Source organism: Papaver somniferum, chromosome 1 (assembly GCF_003573695.1).
Source record: "Papaver somniferum cultivar HN1 chromosome 1, ASM357369v1, whole genome shotgun sequence".
Taxonomy (NCBI): Eukaryota; Viridiplantae; Streptophyta; class Magnoliopsida; order Ranunculales; family Papaveraceae; genus Papaver; species Papaver somniferum.
This window is the reverse complement of record NC_039358.1, coordinates 196,240,318-196,258,807: the sequence shown is the minus strand read 5'-3', so window position 1 is coordinate 196,258,807 and position 18,490 is coordinate 196,240,318. Positions and strand designations below refer to the sequence as shown.

At 34.9% G+C, this 18,490-nt stretch overlaps 1 protein-coding gene and 1 long non-coding RNA gene across 2 annotated transcripts; one reads left to right on the top strand and one right to left on the bottom strand.

Annotated features, from left to right (window-relative positions):
- Positions 1 to 3,632: 3,632 nt before the first annotated feature.
- Positions 3,633 to 10,281, top strand: LOC113310939. Its single transcript, XR_003341473.1, has 4 exons — positions 3,633 to 3,769; positions 4,461 to 4,530; positions 7,352 to 7,521; positions 9,645 to 10,281. It is a non-coding gene; the product is annotated as an uncharacterized LOC113310939 (long non-coding RNA).
- Positions 4,690 to 8,946, bottom strand: LOC113310931 (probable rhamnogalacturonate lyase B). Its single transcript, XM_026559749.1, has 15 exons — positions 8,770 to 8,946; positions 8,570 to 8,691; positions 8,386 to 8,436; positions 8,166 to 8,282; positions 7,959 to 8,078; positions 7,671 to 7,812; positions 7,366 to 7,536; positions 6,715 to 6,870; positions 6,496 to 6,602; positions 6,284 to 6,374; positions 6,060 to 6,201; positions 5,799 to 5,955; positions 5,477 to 5,593; positions 5,240 to 5,366; positions 4,690 to 5,113 (listed from the first exon to the last, which is right to left on the bottom strand). Exons 1-15 carry the CDS (start codon positions 8,809 to 8,811, stop codon positions 4,865 to 4,867), a joined length of 1,911 nt encoding a protein of 636 aa, XP_026415534.1. The 5' UTR covers positions 8,812 to 8,946; the 3' UTR covers positions 4,690 to 4,864.
- Positions 10,282 to 18,490: the final 8,209 nt, after the last annotated feature.

Below are 18,490 nucleotides of genomic sequence, written 5' to 3'. Positions count from 1 at the left end.
CCTGCAGGAACGGAAACTAAGTAAATGAATCTAAAGTGATTTATTCTTCTTCCTTAAAAATCTTAACAAATCCCCTTTTTTAAGTAATTTCAGTGTAGACTAATTAGTTTCCGTATTTATTTACACAAGACTCTTTACTAGCAGAGGCAGAATTTACCGCGGTTTATTTATTGTGTTTGGTTGAAAAGTTACTTTTCGGCTTAATTAGATCGAAAAGTCATAAGTTCAATTTTGCGGCACAATTAAGCTGAGAAAGCAACTACAAGTTATTAAAAAGATTTAATGAATTTTGCTTCCGGAAAAACTGAAGATATCTTTTTTGGCGAAACAGAAAGAGTATTATTGTTGACATGTTAATTTTTTTTTTGAAAGAATCTGTGAAAATTTGGAGAGTCTCTTTTGTAAAAAATTTAAAATGGAAGTCTGATTTATATTTTAACGTGTTAACTATATAATTTATATAGAAAAACTTCAAATATATGTCTGATTTAGCAATTTAACATGTCAGCCATAATTTTTAAGACCATGTGGCAAAATTAGGAGAAAAATGTGATTATTAACCTAATAGTGATTGTTGCAAGAAGTAAGTCTTCATCTAATTTCTAATTGCATTGCTTAATGTAGTGGTCGAGCATGAGATGGGCAACAACATGACCCAATCGTTTTGATGATACTGCATATATGTTGTTGCAACCACGATATATAGTTTCTTTCGTGTGGAAAAATGTGGTGGTGTTGTCACGCAATTACAACCACTGAATTCTGGATCTTTGCTACCAATAAGTTGCATGACACTAAAGCAGGATCACATGGTGACTTCTGAGTGGTTTTTCCCGAATTAGCAAGTACATTAAGTTACTTCAACTTCGGATAACACTCTGGTGTTGGCTGTTTTGCTAATTTTATAAGGGTCGTTGATTTCTTGATCATTGTCGGAAGGTGGCTAAAAGTTTCTTTGTCACATTTAGTAAAAAATTGTTTTCTTGTAATGATCTTAGTTGGAGGTCCAATAAAAGTTTCATGTCATGATGTTGGATCCTTGCTGATTCAATCGCTTGTTTGAGTTGTGGATGAGAAATCCAAAGATGTATTTTTTTTTTTTATGTTTTTTGGTTCGTCGACAATATCTACATGTATCAATAACCCGATCTAGTCATTCCATAACATTATCATTCATTACTGATTGTTTGTCCAGGTGAATGGATCGCTTGAAATCCCAAATCTATGAATCTGCTCGTTTGATCTATCGTATTGAGGAATGGTTGAGTCTGCCCTAATCACTCATCGAACTCTTTTTTTTCCTTGATCGCTCCTTTTTTTTGTTGGTGTTGAAAGATTATTGGGAAATCGTGCCATAAGTCTTTCCTGCATCCCGGTGTGGTGGGTCGTAGATGCCAATGCAAAACTAGGGCGAGGCGGAGCAACGAGCGCAGGGATATAACTTTGTCACTATAATATAATTTATATGTTGAGATTGTTCTTCACATTATGTATAAGCCTCATCGCCTTCTAATTTTAAGGACAACCAGATGATTTCGGAACTATAATTATTGTGCGAGGATGTTCATGTGATTTTTCATTAGAGAAAATTTCAGAAAAAAAATAATATTGCTGGCTTGTGAAGTAATACTAAACCTTTTAATTTGGTGTTGAATTCTTGTTTGTTGGTTAATGTCCTGACAGTTCCATGCGATTATAATCATCTTTTTTGCATGAAACAAGGTACATATAAGTTGTTGGGCATGAAAATGATGCTCTTATCGAAATATAAATGGGTAAAATTGGTCATGCGAAAATAACTGAAGGATATAGACCAACAATGCTCATGGAAGTTAGATCTAAGAGGTGTATTAGTTAACACCTGACAAACTCTTATCGAAGTAGAAATTGTAGAAATCTATTAAAGTAGTGCAAGCTCTAAGCCCATAGAGTGGGAGAAGTAATCGTTGAAGTACAATATAAACTAGTTATAACTAACGAATAGAGGAATAATGATAGATTTTTAATATAACTCATACGGTAAATATTGTATTCTGGATCATTTTTATTGTCAAAAGCAAAAAATTATTATGTATTTAGCATGCTTAAACGCAAATGGTGGCTTATGTTTCTGATCGAGAATGATTAAGATTCATCGGGAGTCAAAAAATTCCTCCAATTCTATTTACAGTTTTGTAAACAAAAAAATAAAAAAAGTAAAGCCTAATTTGGCGGCACATCTCAAGCTCAACAACCATTAGACCGAATTGCCACCTGAAATTCTGGTATTGTAAAGTATTAAACTTGATAATGTTGTAAACTCTTGGGCTCATGTTTGTGCGACCAATATATATATACAATCTTGGCCGAGACGACCACGATTTACCTGGAATCTTGGTTTCATCCCATAGACGAGACATGTCTTTTAATCTCCGAGACACGTAATTTAACCGAGAAGCTTACCAAGATGCATCCAATCTCGCCGAGACGAGTTTTACATATAAAAAGTTTGGTAACGAAAAATCTAATAAACCTTAAAAACTTAAAAAATTTTAATCTATTTTTATATTTTCTTAAAAATTGTATTATTATTTTATACTTAACGAGTTTAACATATTATATAAATTTTGCAAAATACTAGGCATACATAATATAAATACAGAAATTGGAAATAAAGATTCCAAAATTTCATCGAGGATCTTCTTCGAGTTAAAGTTGTCTCAATCACAGCCGAGACAAGCCAAAATCTGAAATGGACTTCGTTGTTCGTAACCCATATATAAGTAACCACGATTTACTTCGTATAGTCTCTATAAAAAAAACTTAAACCTAAAAAAAGATGTAATTTATCTCCAAAGAATAAAAGTTCTATGTTCTTTCAAGTTTAAATTCTGTGACAACATTTTTTTTCCTTTTTGTTATTGTCAATCAAAATTGGAAGGGTTTTGTTATCTTTTACATCCATGCACAAGATAACACCAAATCATTTCATCAGAAAAGTGAAAAATAAATAAAATAAATATGAGAAATAGTGCAAATTTGCATTGGAGAATGCAATAAAACATAAATCTACCAAATGTGTATTTATCGAGAGTGAAGTTTTACAATCTCCAATGCAAATTTACACTATCTCTCATTTTTTTTAATTTGTTTTTGCACTTTCCCGATGCAATGATTGAGTGTTATCTTAACAAAACCTTAAGAAAAAACAAAAAACTAGAAATTGCTAACCTAATCTTCAATAAGAAATCGTGGGCCTCATATATATGACGCATGACCCATTAATGAATGGACCTTTGAACTAAGTCAACTACTTGGGACCCAAGTAAACCACTCTTGTGACTCAAGTAATGCGAGTCCTGGATTACCACAAAAAAAAAAAACAAACAAAAAAAAAAGAAACTCATTCTTGGAACCAACAGTGACTTGTTGCGTTAAAGTCATGTACATGTCACAGCTCAACTGTGTGACTCTATAACTGAGCTCTAGCTCATCGTACCTAGTGTCTTCTAGTCTTGGTCATATAGCCTCCTTGGGACGCATCAAAAATAGAATAGTTACCATTTTACTTTTAACTTTTGTTTTTTACTAATTTCAATCAAAATTATTTTTTACCACCCCAACACACCGTTTTGACCCGGTCTGGCATCTAAAGTGCCCGACCGGCCCATTCGTGTATCTAATCTGGGGATCTCATCATTTTGTTTCCTGTTCTCTATTCTTGAGTCCTAGAAGCCGCGATCGGTGTTGCTGGATGGAGTTAAGCTCGATCTTCTCTCAATCTTGACCGGTTAGTTGGTTTATCATCTCAGTATCTCTTTTTGCTTGAAACCCTAGTTTAAAGTTTTTTTCAATTTTAAAAAACTGAAATCTAGGTATGAGATCTGGTTTTGGTCTTGAATTAGTATGATTTTGGGTTTCTCTCAAGTGTGTATCTGAAGAATGCTCCATTTTTGTTGTTGTAATTGAACTTGGAATTTGATTCCAGACAATAATATAAACATTGGATCTACTATGGACACAGATTTGATACATTTTTGTGCTAAATCAAATTGCAAATTGTAATTGAACGTTGTGTCCACAGATTTGATAGTGGACATTGTTTCGAATAATGCTTCCTATAATGTTGATTTCCTGTCATTATCTTGTTATGATTTTTGAGCATTTAGTCCTTGAGGAAATGAGAGAAGGGTTGGATTGAAGTTATGTTGAAATGTCGCTATAAGGTTTCATATGAAAGGGAAAACAAGAAACGGTTTGGGTTTTGAAGATTTGATTGCCTGATTTGAAAATAAATGTCAACATTTGTTGAGAGTATCTTCACATTTCAGTTGTTTTGGCAAAGTAAAAATGAGCTTTGCGTGATAATAGAGAATGAATTACGTTTTGTCCATTGTTCTGATTAAATCTTTTTATGTTTCAGATATATTGAGAATTCTTCATGCCTTGATACGTATACTCATAATTTGTTCATTTATTAGGTTGTTCCAGAATTATGCATAGATTCTGCAAGTATGGAAGGTTGGCATGATGGGTTTCTGATATCAGGTGGTACGTAGTATCATTTATTATTGAGTGCTAAATTCTGATTCCAATTTTAAATTTTTGGTTATTGTGATAAACATAATGGAGGTCCACTTGTGGAACTCACGTACTACCCTCAGAATAATAACCATATTAAGCATTGATGTTATGTTAATGATTTATATATATATATATATGATTATGAATCTTAAATCTAAGGGTTTTCTTATTATAAAGTACATAAGCCCGTGAGTAGTGTAGTAATTGCAATGAAATAACAGAATTACATGTAAGCTAAATTAATGCTTAGTTCTTACTAAATCCTTGTTCCATGGAGAGTCACTTAATGTTTATGAACGAGTTAACATATAGAAGTTGGAGGAGGCCCTTCTAAGCGGATGTAGTCGTACATAATTCCAAAGAAGGGGCTGCCGTATCTTGGCTGAGTCAGAAATATGGTGTTGTCTCCTTCAATGAGTCTAGAGCCTGTAACATCCACATTGAACAGCCAATGTAATCCATGAATTCCATGTCTTGCGATTGAGTTGTCCTTCCCTATTAGCCCACTTGTGAAATGAGGTGGATTGGCTTTTTCGTCGTTGACTCGTACCTTATAAATCCAATTGCAACATGAATATTAATTGTCACATGCAGAACATAGTATAAATAATATGGATAATGGATAACCAGAATAATTGAAAAACAAAGCTTTTGTTCTGCTGTTGACGTTTCGTACTTGTAATTCGGCGTATGTTGCAGATGCAATTGCTAATCGAAGCTTATAAGTTCCTGATTTGTCCACGTTGTCGAGCTTAAATATAATCTTCCATGTGGTGCTTTCATATACCTTTTCTTCTTTCTTCCTGTAATGCAAACACAGACGAAGATTTAGATTATCTTTCAGAGTCATCAGTTCGAATCTGAATATTATCAGTTTGAATCTAATATTTATGTAGTAATGAATGCATCATACCTAGTAACTTGTGCGTAAAACCAATCTTTTCGGTAGTCGCTGACACCAACTGTGTATTCAAGATCTTTATCAGGGTATAACTCTGCGTACCTCTCCCACAATCCATACTGTCGAAACCTGTCCATAGAAGTTAAGGATTTAGTATTCTAAGAATGTTGCTCTGTGTTTAACTAGCCTTTTTTGTATTTAATTGAATATATATGAGAATCTTTGTTATGCATTTTGATGAAAACTACCTGTATTTGGGCTCACATAAATGATGTGGAATCTTTTATTAACCAGCATGTATATAATTATGACATAAAACGGTTAAACAGCTTACCTGTCGGGGTGATTGACGAAAAGTTTATTGATGTACTTAGGATTAGGATCTGGAACATAAAATTCAGCAGCAGAACGGTCAGGAATACCAATCTCCCATAAGGTAGGACCATTTCGTGGAGGCTCATATACAAGATCACCCAGGTCGATATCACATCCTGATTTTACATAGTAATACTAGTTAACAACTTAGGTAGTTGTTTATAGGTTGTAATTTATCAAACCAGAGAATGAAAAGATCGAAAGTATATGTATTAAAGACCTGGTGTGATGGTTATATCCATATCACATTTATAATCTCCAATAACCCCAGGAACCCAGGCATAAAGATTATAATCTCCATTTCGAATGTCAAACACCGAGAAATACCCATCCTCGTCAGTTCTTGTCCAGAATTGGTAGCCCTGAAGTTGAAGTAAGCAGATATTAGCATAGCATGCGTAAATAGAATAATTTTCTTTAAGTTAAAAGACTTTGATAGATTACCTTGCATTCTGTTTGCCATGATCCAGCAGCCCCTCGTGGAGCTAACCCCACATATGCTGAGATGGCGGATGTGGGCTCTTCATCAACATACCTATTAGATTGTGTCAAATTATAAAAGGAATATATAGGCCCCAGAGTAATATACTGGTTCAACTGCGAATCTGAAATTGGTTTCCTTATAGAGTAACAGTTAATAACATGTATTGTTATACCTGTCATGGACTAGTAATCTGCCGCTAACATTTCCCCGTTGATCAGAAGAAGGGAAGTCCTCCGAAGCTGGGAAATTGTATGGCCAACTCTGTACTTCAATCAACATCTACAAAACACGTAAAATGCATGATTATCTGTGTTCAACATAATTTAAGTTAGCTTAGAAGTTGGAATATTATAAAATAGGGAAACAAGTTGGACTATAAATAATTTGATACCTGTTCTTTGGCGTCTTGCCAAAGTGAGAGTGGATCTTCGTCGTCAAACGTTGAATTGAGGTAGATAAAAACAGGCCCAAAAACTTTTTTCCATGGCTCTCCATCTTGAATTCTTGGGTTTAGAGCATCCCCTGTGTAATGTGCACTCTGGAACATCTGAAGTTGAATGAAGTAGATTCAGATACTTATTACAATTTTCAAAGCTAGGAAAAACCTGTTTAAGGTTATTTTAGGTTGGGGCAATTAAGTAATTTTCTGTTTCTTTTCCTGAACCAAGATGGGTTTGGACTTTATTTAATTCTTTTAAACGCTGGGTACAATTTGGTGCAGTCACAAAGATGTGTTACCCTGACGCTCAGATTGTGATGTTTATTTTGATGCAATAGTTAGTTCTATATGTGATTTAAAATTGTCAAATTCCTTATCATATTTTCAGGGCAAATATGCAAGCTTTTTTACAGCAATTGTTTTGCATTAACTTCGTTTGGATGTTGACAGTTGTGTTTCAAGCAGATTATGTTTTCATATTTTACTATGGGCATGATACTTGTAGAACTTTTTTATTATTTTTGTTGATGAATCCTTCATTGTCATAAAGTCTATCAATTCATTTTAATGTACACTACAATCTGTGCAGCGGTAGATACTTACTGCGAGAGTCGTGGGTCCAACATGGGAAGAAAGGTTCTGCTTTACAGGTCCGCCAGTTCGGAACTCGTCACTTGGTGTGATTTGCCAGAAACCAACAGGTGGGTTGGAGCATATCCAACCATGAACCTTGTTATCCTTATTATCGAACGAGTACTGGTACTTATCATCAACCTGCTCAATGTAGTATAATAGGGTTACTTAATAGTATATTTATTACCATTGTCAGGCTTATGAATTACACAAACTTGGATGTGTATACTACAAGTGTTCTGCCGTCGATAGATTAGGGTCTTCAGTATAAGTACCTCCCCTTTCAGGTCAGGGTTGATAGGATTAACCAAAAGAACAGCTTCTGGATAAGCCAGTGGTTGACCATGACCAGGCTGACGGTCATCTGGCATGGGCATGACCCTTTGCCTGTTATCTGCAATAGCCATGTAGTGAAACCTGTACATAGTAACCCCCATTGTGAATAAGATTTGAACTTTTCAAATGAGTAATCAGATTCCTGACTGAAGGTTAGCTCTTGAATCACCCTGAATCTGATTCCCAGTTTGTAGTTAAGTATGAAAACTATGCTTAAGAGTACTCACTTGTCCTTTCTGAGTTTAAAGGCGATTCTGGTTTCAGCTAGACTGAAAGCAGGCCAAGTATCCATATGCTCATAAATTGCATAAGAGTAGATACCAGAACAACCTCGCAGCATAACAAACCTGAGGGGACAGGAGTAGCTGATTAATCAACTGAATATGGCAAGCTAGGGTTTTATAATCAGTTTAAGATGGGAAGAAGATATAGACCTTTTGTCTATGTTTAGTGGAACTCTATCTGTTTGGGATGCGTCCCATGTCCTTTTGAATGATAACTCTACCTGTTCCTCGTCTTCCTGTATTACCTCAAAACTTGTTCCCTTTATTCTGCAATTTTTGTCAGAGGAAGATGATATAATGCAGTGAGAAGATCATTGTTGTCGTTAAAGAAAGATAGAAGGATTCTTTAATCTTAACAGAGGAAACTTACACATCAAATCCTCCTTTACCTCCAGGTCCACCCCAAACGAGATCCCAATACCTACTCAGTTTAATACCAATAGAGAATCTCAATTAGTTTTCTGTATATTAGAATGAATTTGGTTATGTTGGCCAACGAAATTAATCTATAAGCTTTTCAAGCATGTGAAATGATTCTAAACCAATATACATACCCTCTATTAACTTCTTCATTTTGAGTTTCAAGTAAGTTATCAACACCATTATATCGTACTCCTGTAACAATTCCTTCAGGATTCGATAGGGTAACTTGTAGAATTCCATTATCCAACACCACCTGCAAAACTCATGATTCAGTTAAATATAACATTATGAGAATTGGATATGAAAATGAAATATCCTTTGGAATATGTACATGCTTATCTTGTTGGTTCAGCTGAACGCATATAGGTGACATTGGTTCAGCTAAAAGAATTCTTGCTTTCTTTTAGTATCGAAAAGTCTTTGGAAATTCTCTGCTTATACTGCAAGAGTGCACAGAACTGTATACTTAATAACTATTCAAGTACAAATTTCTATTTATACGTTCATATCTGAATTGCTATAATTGATGTTGAATTTTTAAGGAAAAGATTTCTGCTTACTTAAATTAGAAATCAGCTATTTATTGATGAGTTGTTATATTTGGGTGTGAAGTAGTTATCTTTACTTAGCAATTACCTAATTTAGTGCACTAACCTTAGCTTTTGGGAGAGATATATTGCCTTGCAAGATTTTGTTAGATGTGGATTTGGATGCTCATGGACCACGCACTTCCTTTTTCTTTTCTTTTCCAGGGTTTTGAGATTTATTTACCAACTCTGTAACCTCTTCAAATTTATAGGTGTGTTTTTCTTTGATAGTCAAAGGTTTTTGTTTGACTCTTCAAGAAACAAGTGGCAACCGTTGGCGTTGTATATGAGTCATAGGAGGCTCTTAGCTGACACAAAACAATGGGGGTCATAGTGTTTCGATATGTAGTTTCTTATGACCTTCCCATTGTTTTGATGAAGTTTCCAAAATATAACCTGCTCCTTGTTTGATTAGTCAGAATTACTTGTGCCCGACAGTTTATCCTGACTCAAACTCGAGTCAGATTAGTCGGCTAAACCAAAAAATTTCTCTAAAAACTTCTATGTTTCCAGTATGTGTTTCCGTATCTATTTTTCAGTATGTGTTTCCTTATCTATTTACCTCCAATGTAACTAACCGTTCTTTTATCTCTTTCTTTATCTTATTTTTGATGTCCAGGCAACTCGGTGAAAGTCTCAACATAACAATTTATCGTCTATAATTTGATGAAGACTCCAAAGCCAGAAGGATCCTGACGTAGCCTTCCACGAATATCATACAACCAACAAAGAAGAGAATAGATGTGGTTTAACCGGCCAAATCTGATTCCCTTAAGTGAAAAGAACATACATGTCAGAACATAACTGTTTGTCCAGACATATTCTCTGATCAGTCTAGCTGCTCATCTCGTAGGATGCTGCAGAATGATGAACAAATGTTGCCAGGAAGCCGGTATCAAGGTTGGTGAAATAGGTTTAAGAACAGAGTTACTTCACCAAAACATAAAGATTTAATTATCTCTCTCTATGTTAATAATACAATCACACAAATTTTGGTACCACTAATCAGCCTAATCAAATATTCTCAAGAACACATTTTATGAGTTACAGTTTTTGTGTATGAGTTTTAGTTCTTGTGTATTCATTAAAAGCGACTTTGTGGAAGAAGCCATGGAAGAATTAATAACCAGTATAATTCTTGTATGCAAAATCTGACAGTTCCATGGGAGGTGTATAATACACTGGCACACATTTTCCCTGGTAAATTAGGCAACGTTGCTTCTTGATTTAGTACTTGAATTGCTTGCTTTGTTGAAGTTCTTGATTACACCTTGGTTTATAATCTCTGTTTACGCCAGATTCTTTACTTGTCCATCATGTTGTAAGTTGTAACACATTCTGGAGCTATTCCGGATTGGCATATTAGTTTGAATTTCAGGCTATCTTTACGAAACCTTTGCATATTAGTTTGAATTTCAGGCTATCTTTATGAAACCTTTAAACATGCCATAATTTTTTTTTGAATGATCCAACTTAACCGCCATTAAACTTGCCATTCCATACTTTTTATTAGTGCTGATAAGATTCTCAATAGATTTGCTCCTATCCCACTAATACTATCCTAAATAAAAATGGCCAAGCAGCAACTAAGACAAAACTACGGGCCCAAAAAACTTGCGTCTTGTTGGTGGCGTTGGACCAGTTGAGAATTAAACAATTTCATGTTTATTTCCCAATTCTAACAGACGCCACACGGGATCATGTTAGCAATCTCATTTAATATAACACAGCCATCATCTTTGATCTCGTCATACATAGTATAATTTCTAAATTTCAAGACATCACATATTAAGTCTCCGGTAGCGTCTGCCACACAAAGTCATGGCCCGGCCGTGAATTTTCAAAAGCTCAAACGTACAGGACCAACTTTAACTATAGTTTAGGTCTGGAGTCACTTTCCCACCAATTTTCAAAAGTAGGAAATACCAATTAGTCATGAGAATAATAATATATTAGAGTTCATTCCGAGTCAACTGTCTGTTTGGTCCATTTTAAAATTATTTTTTACTGTTTGGTCTAAGGGTTTTGTCCACCCACGCGGAATATACTTTTTCCGTAACTAAATTTTCCTTTCAATACCTTATATAACCAGAAAGAACAGAATCAACTTTAGTTTATTTCTCTCTCCTACCTCCGACTGCTGTTGATATTTTTTCTGCTGATGCAGATTAATTTTTCTAGAGTTATGAAGATCGAATTTGTTTTAATATGAAAATTGATTTGATTTATAGCGGATTAAATTCGTTACTAAGACCGATTTGATTTATGGAGATGATTTTTCATCATTTTACGAGGTTGATTTGGTTTTCGAAGATTGATTTGGAATTACAGAGCTGATTTACGAAGATTTGATATTCCAAGATTGATTGAATTACAGAGCTGAAGACGAATTGATTTTTGTTACGAAGATTTTGATTTGGGCAGAGTTTCATTTGAAGTGATTTTCGGAATCTTTCTTGTTTCAAATGAGTTTTCATACTAAATTTTTTTTTCTGATTGTATTTTTATTTGGAGTAATTTCCGTGGATCTCTTTCAATTCCTACCATTAGTTCATCAAGTTTAGTGAACTAACGAAATCTAATGTGTTTTAATCATGTTTACATTTATGCATTGTAGTAAGTTTTTGTTGATTAGTTTGTTTTTTGAATTTTAAGAGCAATGTAAATGAATGCAGTTTTTCTTTTAAGGCTTCATTTGTTAGAATAAGCTCTTTTCTCTGTAAGAATGAAGTTATTTTTTTTAAGAAGAAGGTCTTCATTTTAGGAATGAACTTTTTTGGATTAGAGATTAAATGAAGGTAAAGGTTTTCGGAAATGAGATTGAGAAGATGAATTCAGCTTCTTGAAAAAGAAAGCAGAGTGTGTTGGATATGAGACTAGAGAAGAGAAATAATCTGAATCTTGCTCCTTTAGAAATTGTTCAAGACTAATAAGACGAGAGCAAAGTTCCGAAACGATAATGGAGGTTCCCTGTTTTGAACACTAATTAACAACAAAATGAATAAATTCTCGACCTAGACCATTTAGACTGTACATAACAAGATCTGAGTCTTGAACTGGTTCACTAATCTCTGCAAGAGAATTTCCAGTTGTCTTAATTTGATGAACAAAATCATAGATCGTTGAAGAACCTTTCTTGATAGAATGATGTTGAGATCGCAACAAAGAATTTTGAGCAAGAAATTGGTCACTAAAAATCTTTGCCAGATGCAGCGATTTTTCTCTTGATGTTTGTTTACCAAGAAGTTTGGAAGAAAAAGATCGATTGACAGTAGCATTGATACAAGATCCAACAAATTTTTCAATATGCAACCACTCAAGATAATTTGGATTTGGAATCTGAATGTGATTAATCATCATAATAGGAGTCTCAGGAGGAACCGATCCATCAACAAAACCATAAAGATTAGTACAAATAAGAATCGATAAGATCTGATCTTTCCACATAAGGTTATTTTGATCCATCAAGTTTTCCATAAATGAAGTTTGAAATATTCTGAAAAGGAATTGTAAATCTACTATGAAATTGAAATTGATTTTAAAAAAAAATATTGTAAATGATGTAGTTGTGGTTGTTGAAAGTAAAAATTAGAGAATTGTTGGTAAATTATTTTTGTTGATGTTGTTGTTGAGGTGAAGTACGATGTGGTGTGTTTTAAAGGCTGTGAAGGTGAAGGAGAACGTTGCTGTGTTGATGGTAGTGGTTTTGGTGGTTGAGTAGAAGAAGAAGGTTAATAAGATTGTTGTTGATGATGTTGCGGTGAAGATAATGGTGGAAAGAGATGTGAATTTTTGATGTTTGGGATTATGGTGTTAACAACCGGAGAAAAAGCAGTAGTTGTTTGAATAGTTCTTACCATTGATAGGGTTAGTTGCAGGTTTAATGGTGATTGAAAAAAGTTAAATTAATAATATCGAAGGAATTCAAGATTCCCCTTTGGTATGTGATACCGTGTAAGAAATGTGAGTTATTGAAGTGACAAAGTTAAAAAAACAAAGTCACAGGACTCGGTCTATATATAGACTTATTGACTCAACATAAAGTAAAGAATTACAGGAGGTGAACCGAAACAACTGTAATAATACAGTTTCTGTTATTTCATATGTATATATGTTATCTCCTTTTAAATCATGTGGCTAACATTTGTTGCATAGAATTGGTCCGTACAGTGTACGTATACTTGACTAAGTCTAGCATCTTGTTTTATTTATTGTAACTTATATATATATATATTTTTAGTACAATGATAATCAGGTAGCTGAAAATATATCCAAGTCAGTTAGAGAGAACGTTTCAAATGTTGAAGCTTATGAAACCTCCGGTTTTGATGTCTATAGCCTTTTGGCTAAAGATCAACCACATTCTCATCAATAGAGGCAATAAATTATTATTCTTAACAATAAAAAAGAAAAGAAAAAAAAAACGCCCATGTTTCTCAGAAAGTGCGACTCCAACCTTAATTCCCATCCATACTTGATAAAAAAAATCCGTAATTGGAGAACTTTTTTGAAGAAGTGATTGGCTTGGCAGAGGAATTGCGTAAAACAACTCCATAATCTTTGTAGCCTTTGTCCTTATTGAAATAACCATACACATTAATCCAAGTCCAATGTTATAGAATATATAATTCTTTCCATGCAGCAACACATTCATCCTTGCCGACCATTCATCATCGCAAGACACGCTAGGTGACTAGGAGTGCTGCTATCTGATGCAGGGCATACTACAATTCCAGAAGATTCCGCTTAGAGGTTTGGCTTCCATGGTTTCCTAATTTCAGTCTTTCTTATTTTTAGGATTCTTTTAGATTTCCTTTTAGTTTTCTGTTTCCTAATTTGGTTATTCTTCAAGCCTATATAAAGGATAGATTAAGTCTTGTAAGAGCTATCTATTACTCAATCAAATTATTAAACACAAAACTTATCTTTCTCTTCTTGCTTATAGCAATCTAGTATTGCTTTCTTTTACCTTGTTCCACATTAGTTGGTATCAACCGCTTAGTTTTAGGTTTTCATCCTATAGATTGATCCTTTACATCGCTTCCGCAACACCTTTCAGTCCTTTTTTAGTTCCTTTTCGTATACAAAAATAAAAAACAAAAAAAAAAATATGACTGCTCAACCAGTTACTCTAGCAGCAATCGAAGCTTTCATCAAATCTCATACCGAGATTTTGGCAAAAAAAATTACTAAAGATCTTGAGAAGTCCATGGAGGACAAATTAGGGTTAAGAGATACCAAGCTTGAAACCATGCAGAATCAACTTTTCATCAAATTACAAAACATTCAGCAGGGGGCACGAACTATTGAAGAATATGTGTCAGATTTTTATAATTTGGTCGCACGAAATCAACTCAAAGAATATGAAGAACAGTTAGTTGCAAGATTCATTGAGGGACTGAATAGATTAATACAAAATGGTATGACTCATTCAGTTTTTACTATGGTCGAAGCTGTGCAGCAAGCTATTAAGATAGAAAATCGTCTTATTCGTTATTCTAGGATTTATCCATCCAGACAAGGGCGTTATCAAAATACTTACAGGGGTACCAATTCATCTCAAAACTTTTCTCCAGATACTGTTTTGAATATTCCCAGGCCTCCTTATGATGATGTTAGCCATTCACATCGACAACCTAGCCATATTGTGCCTTATACTCCACCTCTGGATACACCTATTTTAGCCAATCCAGTTGATCTTCAGCCGGGTCAGCAGTCTCACTCTCTGCAACCAACTCCTCCTACTACAGGGAATCGGTTTCATGACAGGCAACAACAATTTCCACCGCAACAGCGAGCTAATAATGCTTATACAAAATTTCGTGGAGATAAGTGCAATAAATGTCAGCAATCGGGGCACACTTCTAGTGATAGTCGGAAATTCAATGCTTTGATTGGTGAACCTCAGTTCATTAATGAAGTCACTGGTGCGCTTAATGAGTTCGAAGATGAAGACTCACCTGGTGATGACGACGAGTTTGTTGGGATGATTCGTCCCTTATTTCTTACTCAACAATGCAAGTCTCAGAGACACAGTATTTTTAAATCAAGATGTTATATTGGGGGTAAAATCTGCAAGATGATAATTGATAGTGGCAGTGTGGATAATTATATTGATGATCACGTAGTTAAGAAGCTTGAACTACCAATAACTTCTCATCCAGAACCTTACACTGTAGGATGGGTTAATGCCTCTAGCACACAGAAGATTACTCTTCAGTGTTATGTGTCATTCTCTTTTGTGGGTTATGAAGACACAGTTCTATGTGATGTCATTAATATGACGGCAACCCATCTTCTTCTTGGCAGACCTTGGAAATACGATCTTCACGCGATTCACAATGGATTCGAGAATACTTACACTTTTGTTCATAATGGGAAAACCAAGGTTATTAGTCCATCCAATTCCACTTTAAACTCTTGTGCGCAGACTGATGATGTCGTAGCCACTGTTATTCGTTCTTTGCACCCACAACATTCTTTACATTCCCATGAAGATTCTAAGCCTATGATTGAGTTGCCTGCAAAGGTGAAGCCCTTATTATTTCAATATAATGTTTTATTTCCAGATGAACTACCAACTGCATTACCTCTTTTACGGAATATTCAACACTGCATCGATTTTATTCCTGGAGCCTCTTTACCAAACCAAGCACACTATCGCTTGAGTCCTGCTGAGCATGAAATATTACAGGGACAGGTAAATGATTTGCTTACAAAGGGTTTGATACGACCTAGCAACAGTCCTTGTGCCAGTCCTGCCTTCTTGGTTAGTAAAGAAGACAATGGATGGAGGATGTGTATCGATTGCAGAGCATTAAATCGCATCACCATTCCTTATAGATTTCCGATCCCGCGTATTGATGATATGATTGATTTACTGTCGGGATCTATTATTTTTACTAAGTTGGATTTACGTAGTGGTTACCACCAAATACGCATTCGAGGTGGAGATGAGTGGAAAACAACATTCAAGACACGTGAAGGTTTATATGAATGGCTGGTCATGCCATTTGGGTTATCTAATGCACATAGTACTTTTATGCGACTTATGAATCAGGTTCTCCAAACCTTTCTCAGTAAATTTGTTATTGTCTATTTTGATGACATACTAATTTTTAGTCGCAGTGAGCCAGAACACCTCCAACATCTTTCACAAGTGTTTCAAGTTCTTGCTGACAACTCTTTATATGTTAATCTGAAGAAGTGTACCTTCATGGCTTCTTCAGTAACATTTTTGGGATATGTGATTTCTACTGATGGTATTCATGTCGATCCTTCTAAAGTTCAAGCAATTGAAGATTGGCCAGTTCCTACTTCTATTCGTGATGTTCTTAGTTTTCATGGTTTGGCTTCTTTCTATCGAAGATTTGTGAAGAACTTTAGCTCTATTTCTGCACCTTTGACTGAATGTCTCAAGAAGGAGAAGTTTGAGTGGACGGAAGCAATGGATAAAAGCTTTATTCTTCTTAAAGAAAAGCTTTGTGCGGCACCAATTCTTGCACTTCCGAATTTCAAATCCTTTTGAAATAGATTGTGATGCATCTGTTGTTGGTATTGGTGCAGTATTATCACAGGAGGGTCATCCAATTGCATATTACAGTGAGAAGAATTCATATGCACAAAAGAAATGGTCTACATATGAATTAGAGTTATTGGCTCTTGTTCAATCTCTTAAGCAGTGGCATAATTATCTTATACATAGCAATACTATAGCAATCTAGTATTGCTTTCTTTTACCTTGTTCCATATTACTATCAATGTCGACGCTTCCACTTTTCCAATCAGGAAGAGATGTACATTTTTGAATCATGCCAAATTGTTTATTTTCTTTTGTTGGTGTTAAATCGGCTATACCTACTTCTAACTCACTGTCTTCACCTAAATAATCTTCGTCATACTCGTCGTCTTCATCATCTGAATCAACATCCGTTCTTGGATATTCTTCTTCTGAGTAAAGATATATTATAATACTCACATATAAGGCATCTTCTTCTGTTTATATTTTTTTATAAAATTCTTCTTTAGGTAAGAACTTGTCGGTGGCAACAACAACATCATCACCGTGTAGCGATGGATGAAAACGAAGTTTACCCCTATAAATAGTACCAAATTCACATCCGTTAAAATTCTTTCTTGATGTCCATAGTCCAATCCAGGATTATCACTATTGCCTGATAACATCGTTATGCGTAATTTAGATTAGATCTCAGTAGCAGCAGGTATTTCTCCCCTATCGATCTCCCCTTTCTCCAGTAGACACTTAATAAATCTCAAACCCTAGAGGTATAAAACGTTCCGGCCCGACACAGCTCGGCACACGAAGTCGCGTGCTTCACGTGCTATGTGCCGTGCTGTGCCAACGATTTAAACGTGTTGTGCCGTGCTGTGCTTTACTAGTCAAAATCTAGGCACAACACAGCCCACGGGCACAACACACGAATAAACGTGTCGTGCTGTGCCGTGCTGGCACATGTGCTATAAACAATTTGAAATCACTTAATGTATACGCTAAGTCGGACATTATCACAAGAATTTAATTAGACAACATATAATTTGAAATTATTTCAAGTAAAATTAACAAGTTTATTCAATAAAAAGAAATAGCCCATCAAATATAAAATTGTACTATTGTCATGTAAATTAATGTTCTAGTTAAATATGGGTGAAGACATTGTAACAACGATATTGAAATATATTTTCCAAATATTAAGGTATTTTATGTGTTGTTATAAATAAGGCAGCATAAAATGTTAAAAACTAGCTAGAATAGTGACTCTTTTGTGAAATATACAAAAAATGTGATGTATTACGCCTTGTTATATGGTATATTTGTACACGTAATGACATGCTTTCTTAACGTGCTGGGCTGTGCCACGTGCTTATCCGTGCTGCGTGTTGTGTTGTGCTATTGTGTCAATTAGTCAAACCTAGCACGCCCCATTTAACTAAAGTGTTGGGCCGTACTGGGCTGGGCCGTGCTGGGTTGGGCTGTGCTCAAATTTTAGCGTGCTGCGTTGGGCTGTGCTCGTGCTGGCACAACCCAGTTTACACCTCTATCAAACCCTAAATAAGTATTTAAATTTACGTTAATTTCCATACCCTAAATAATTATATTATTTCAATTTTCAAGTTAATGAATGATGCTTTAGAAAGAGTACAACTTTCCGGGTTTCAAGTTGTGGATCACGGTATTATTATCTTGCATCTTCAATTCACGGATGATACATTGACTTTTTTTAGATGCAAGTATAGTAGGAGTTAGCTTGAAAAAAGTTAGTACCCGTAAAAAGAATGGAGTATTAGGTGTAAAAATCTGAGAAAAAACCAATAAATCATTGCTAATTAAGTGGATTTGGAGATTCTCAAGAGAAGAATAGCCTCTAGAGGAATATTGTGAACCGAAAGTTCAATAGGAACAACGAGTTGTTAATGCCGATGTCGATGACAATCCACAAAGCCATA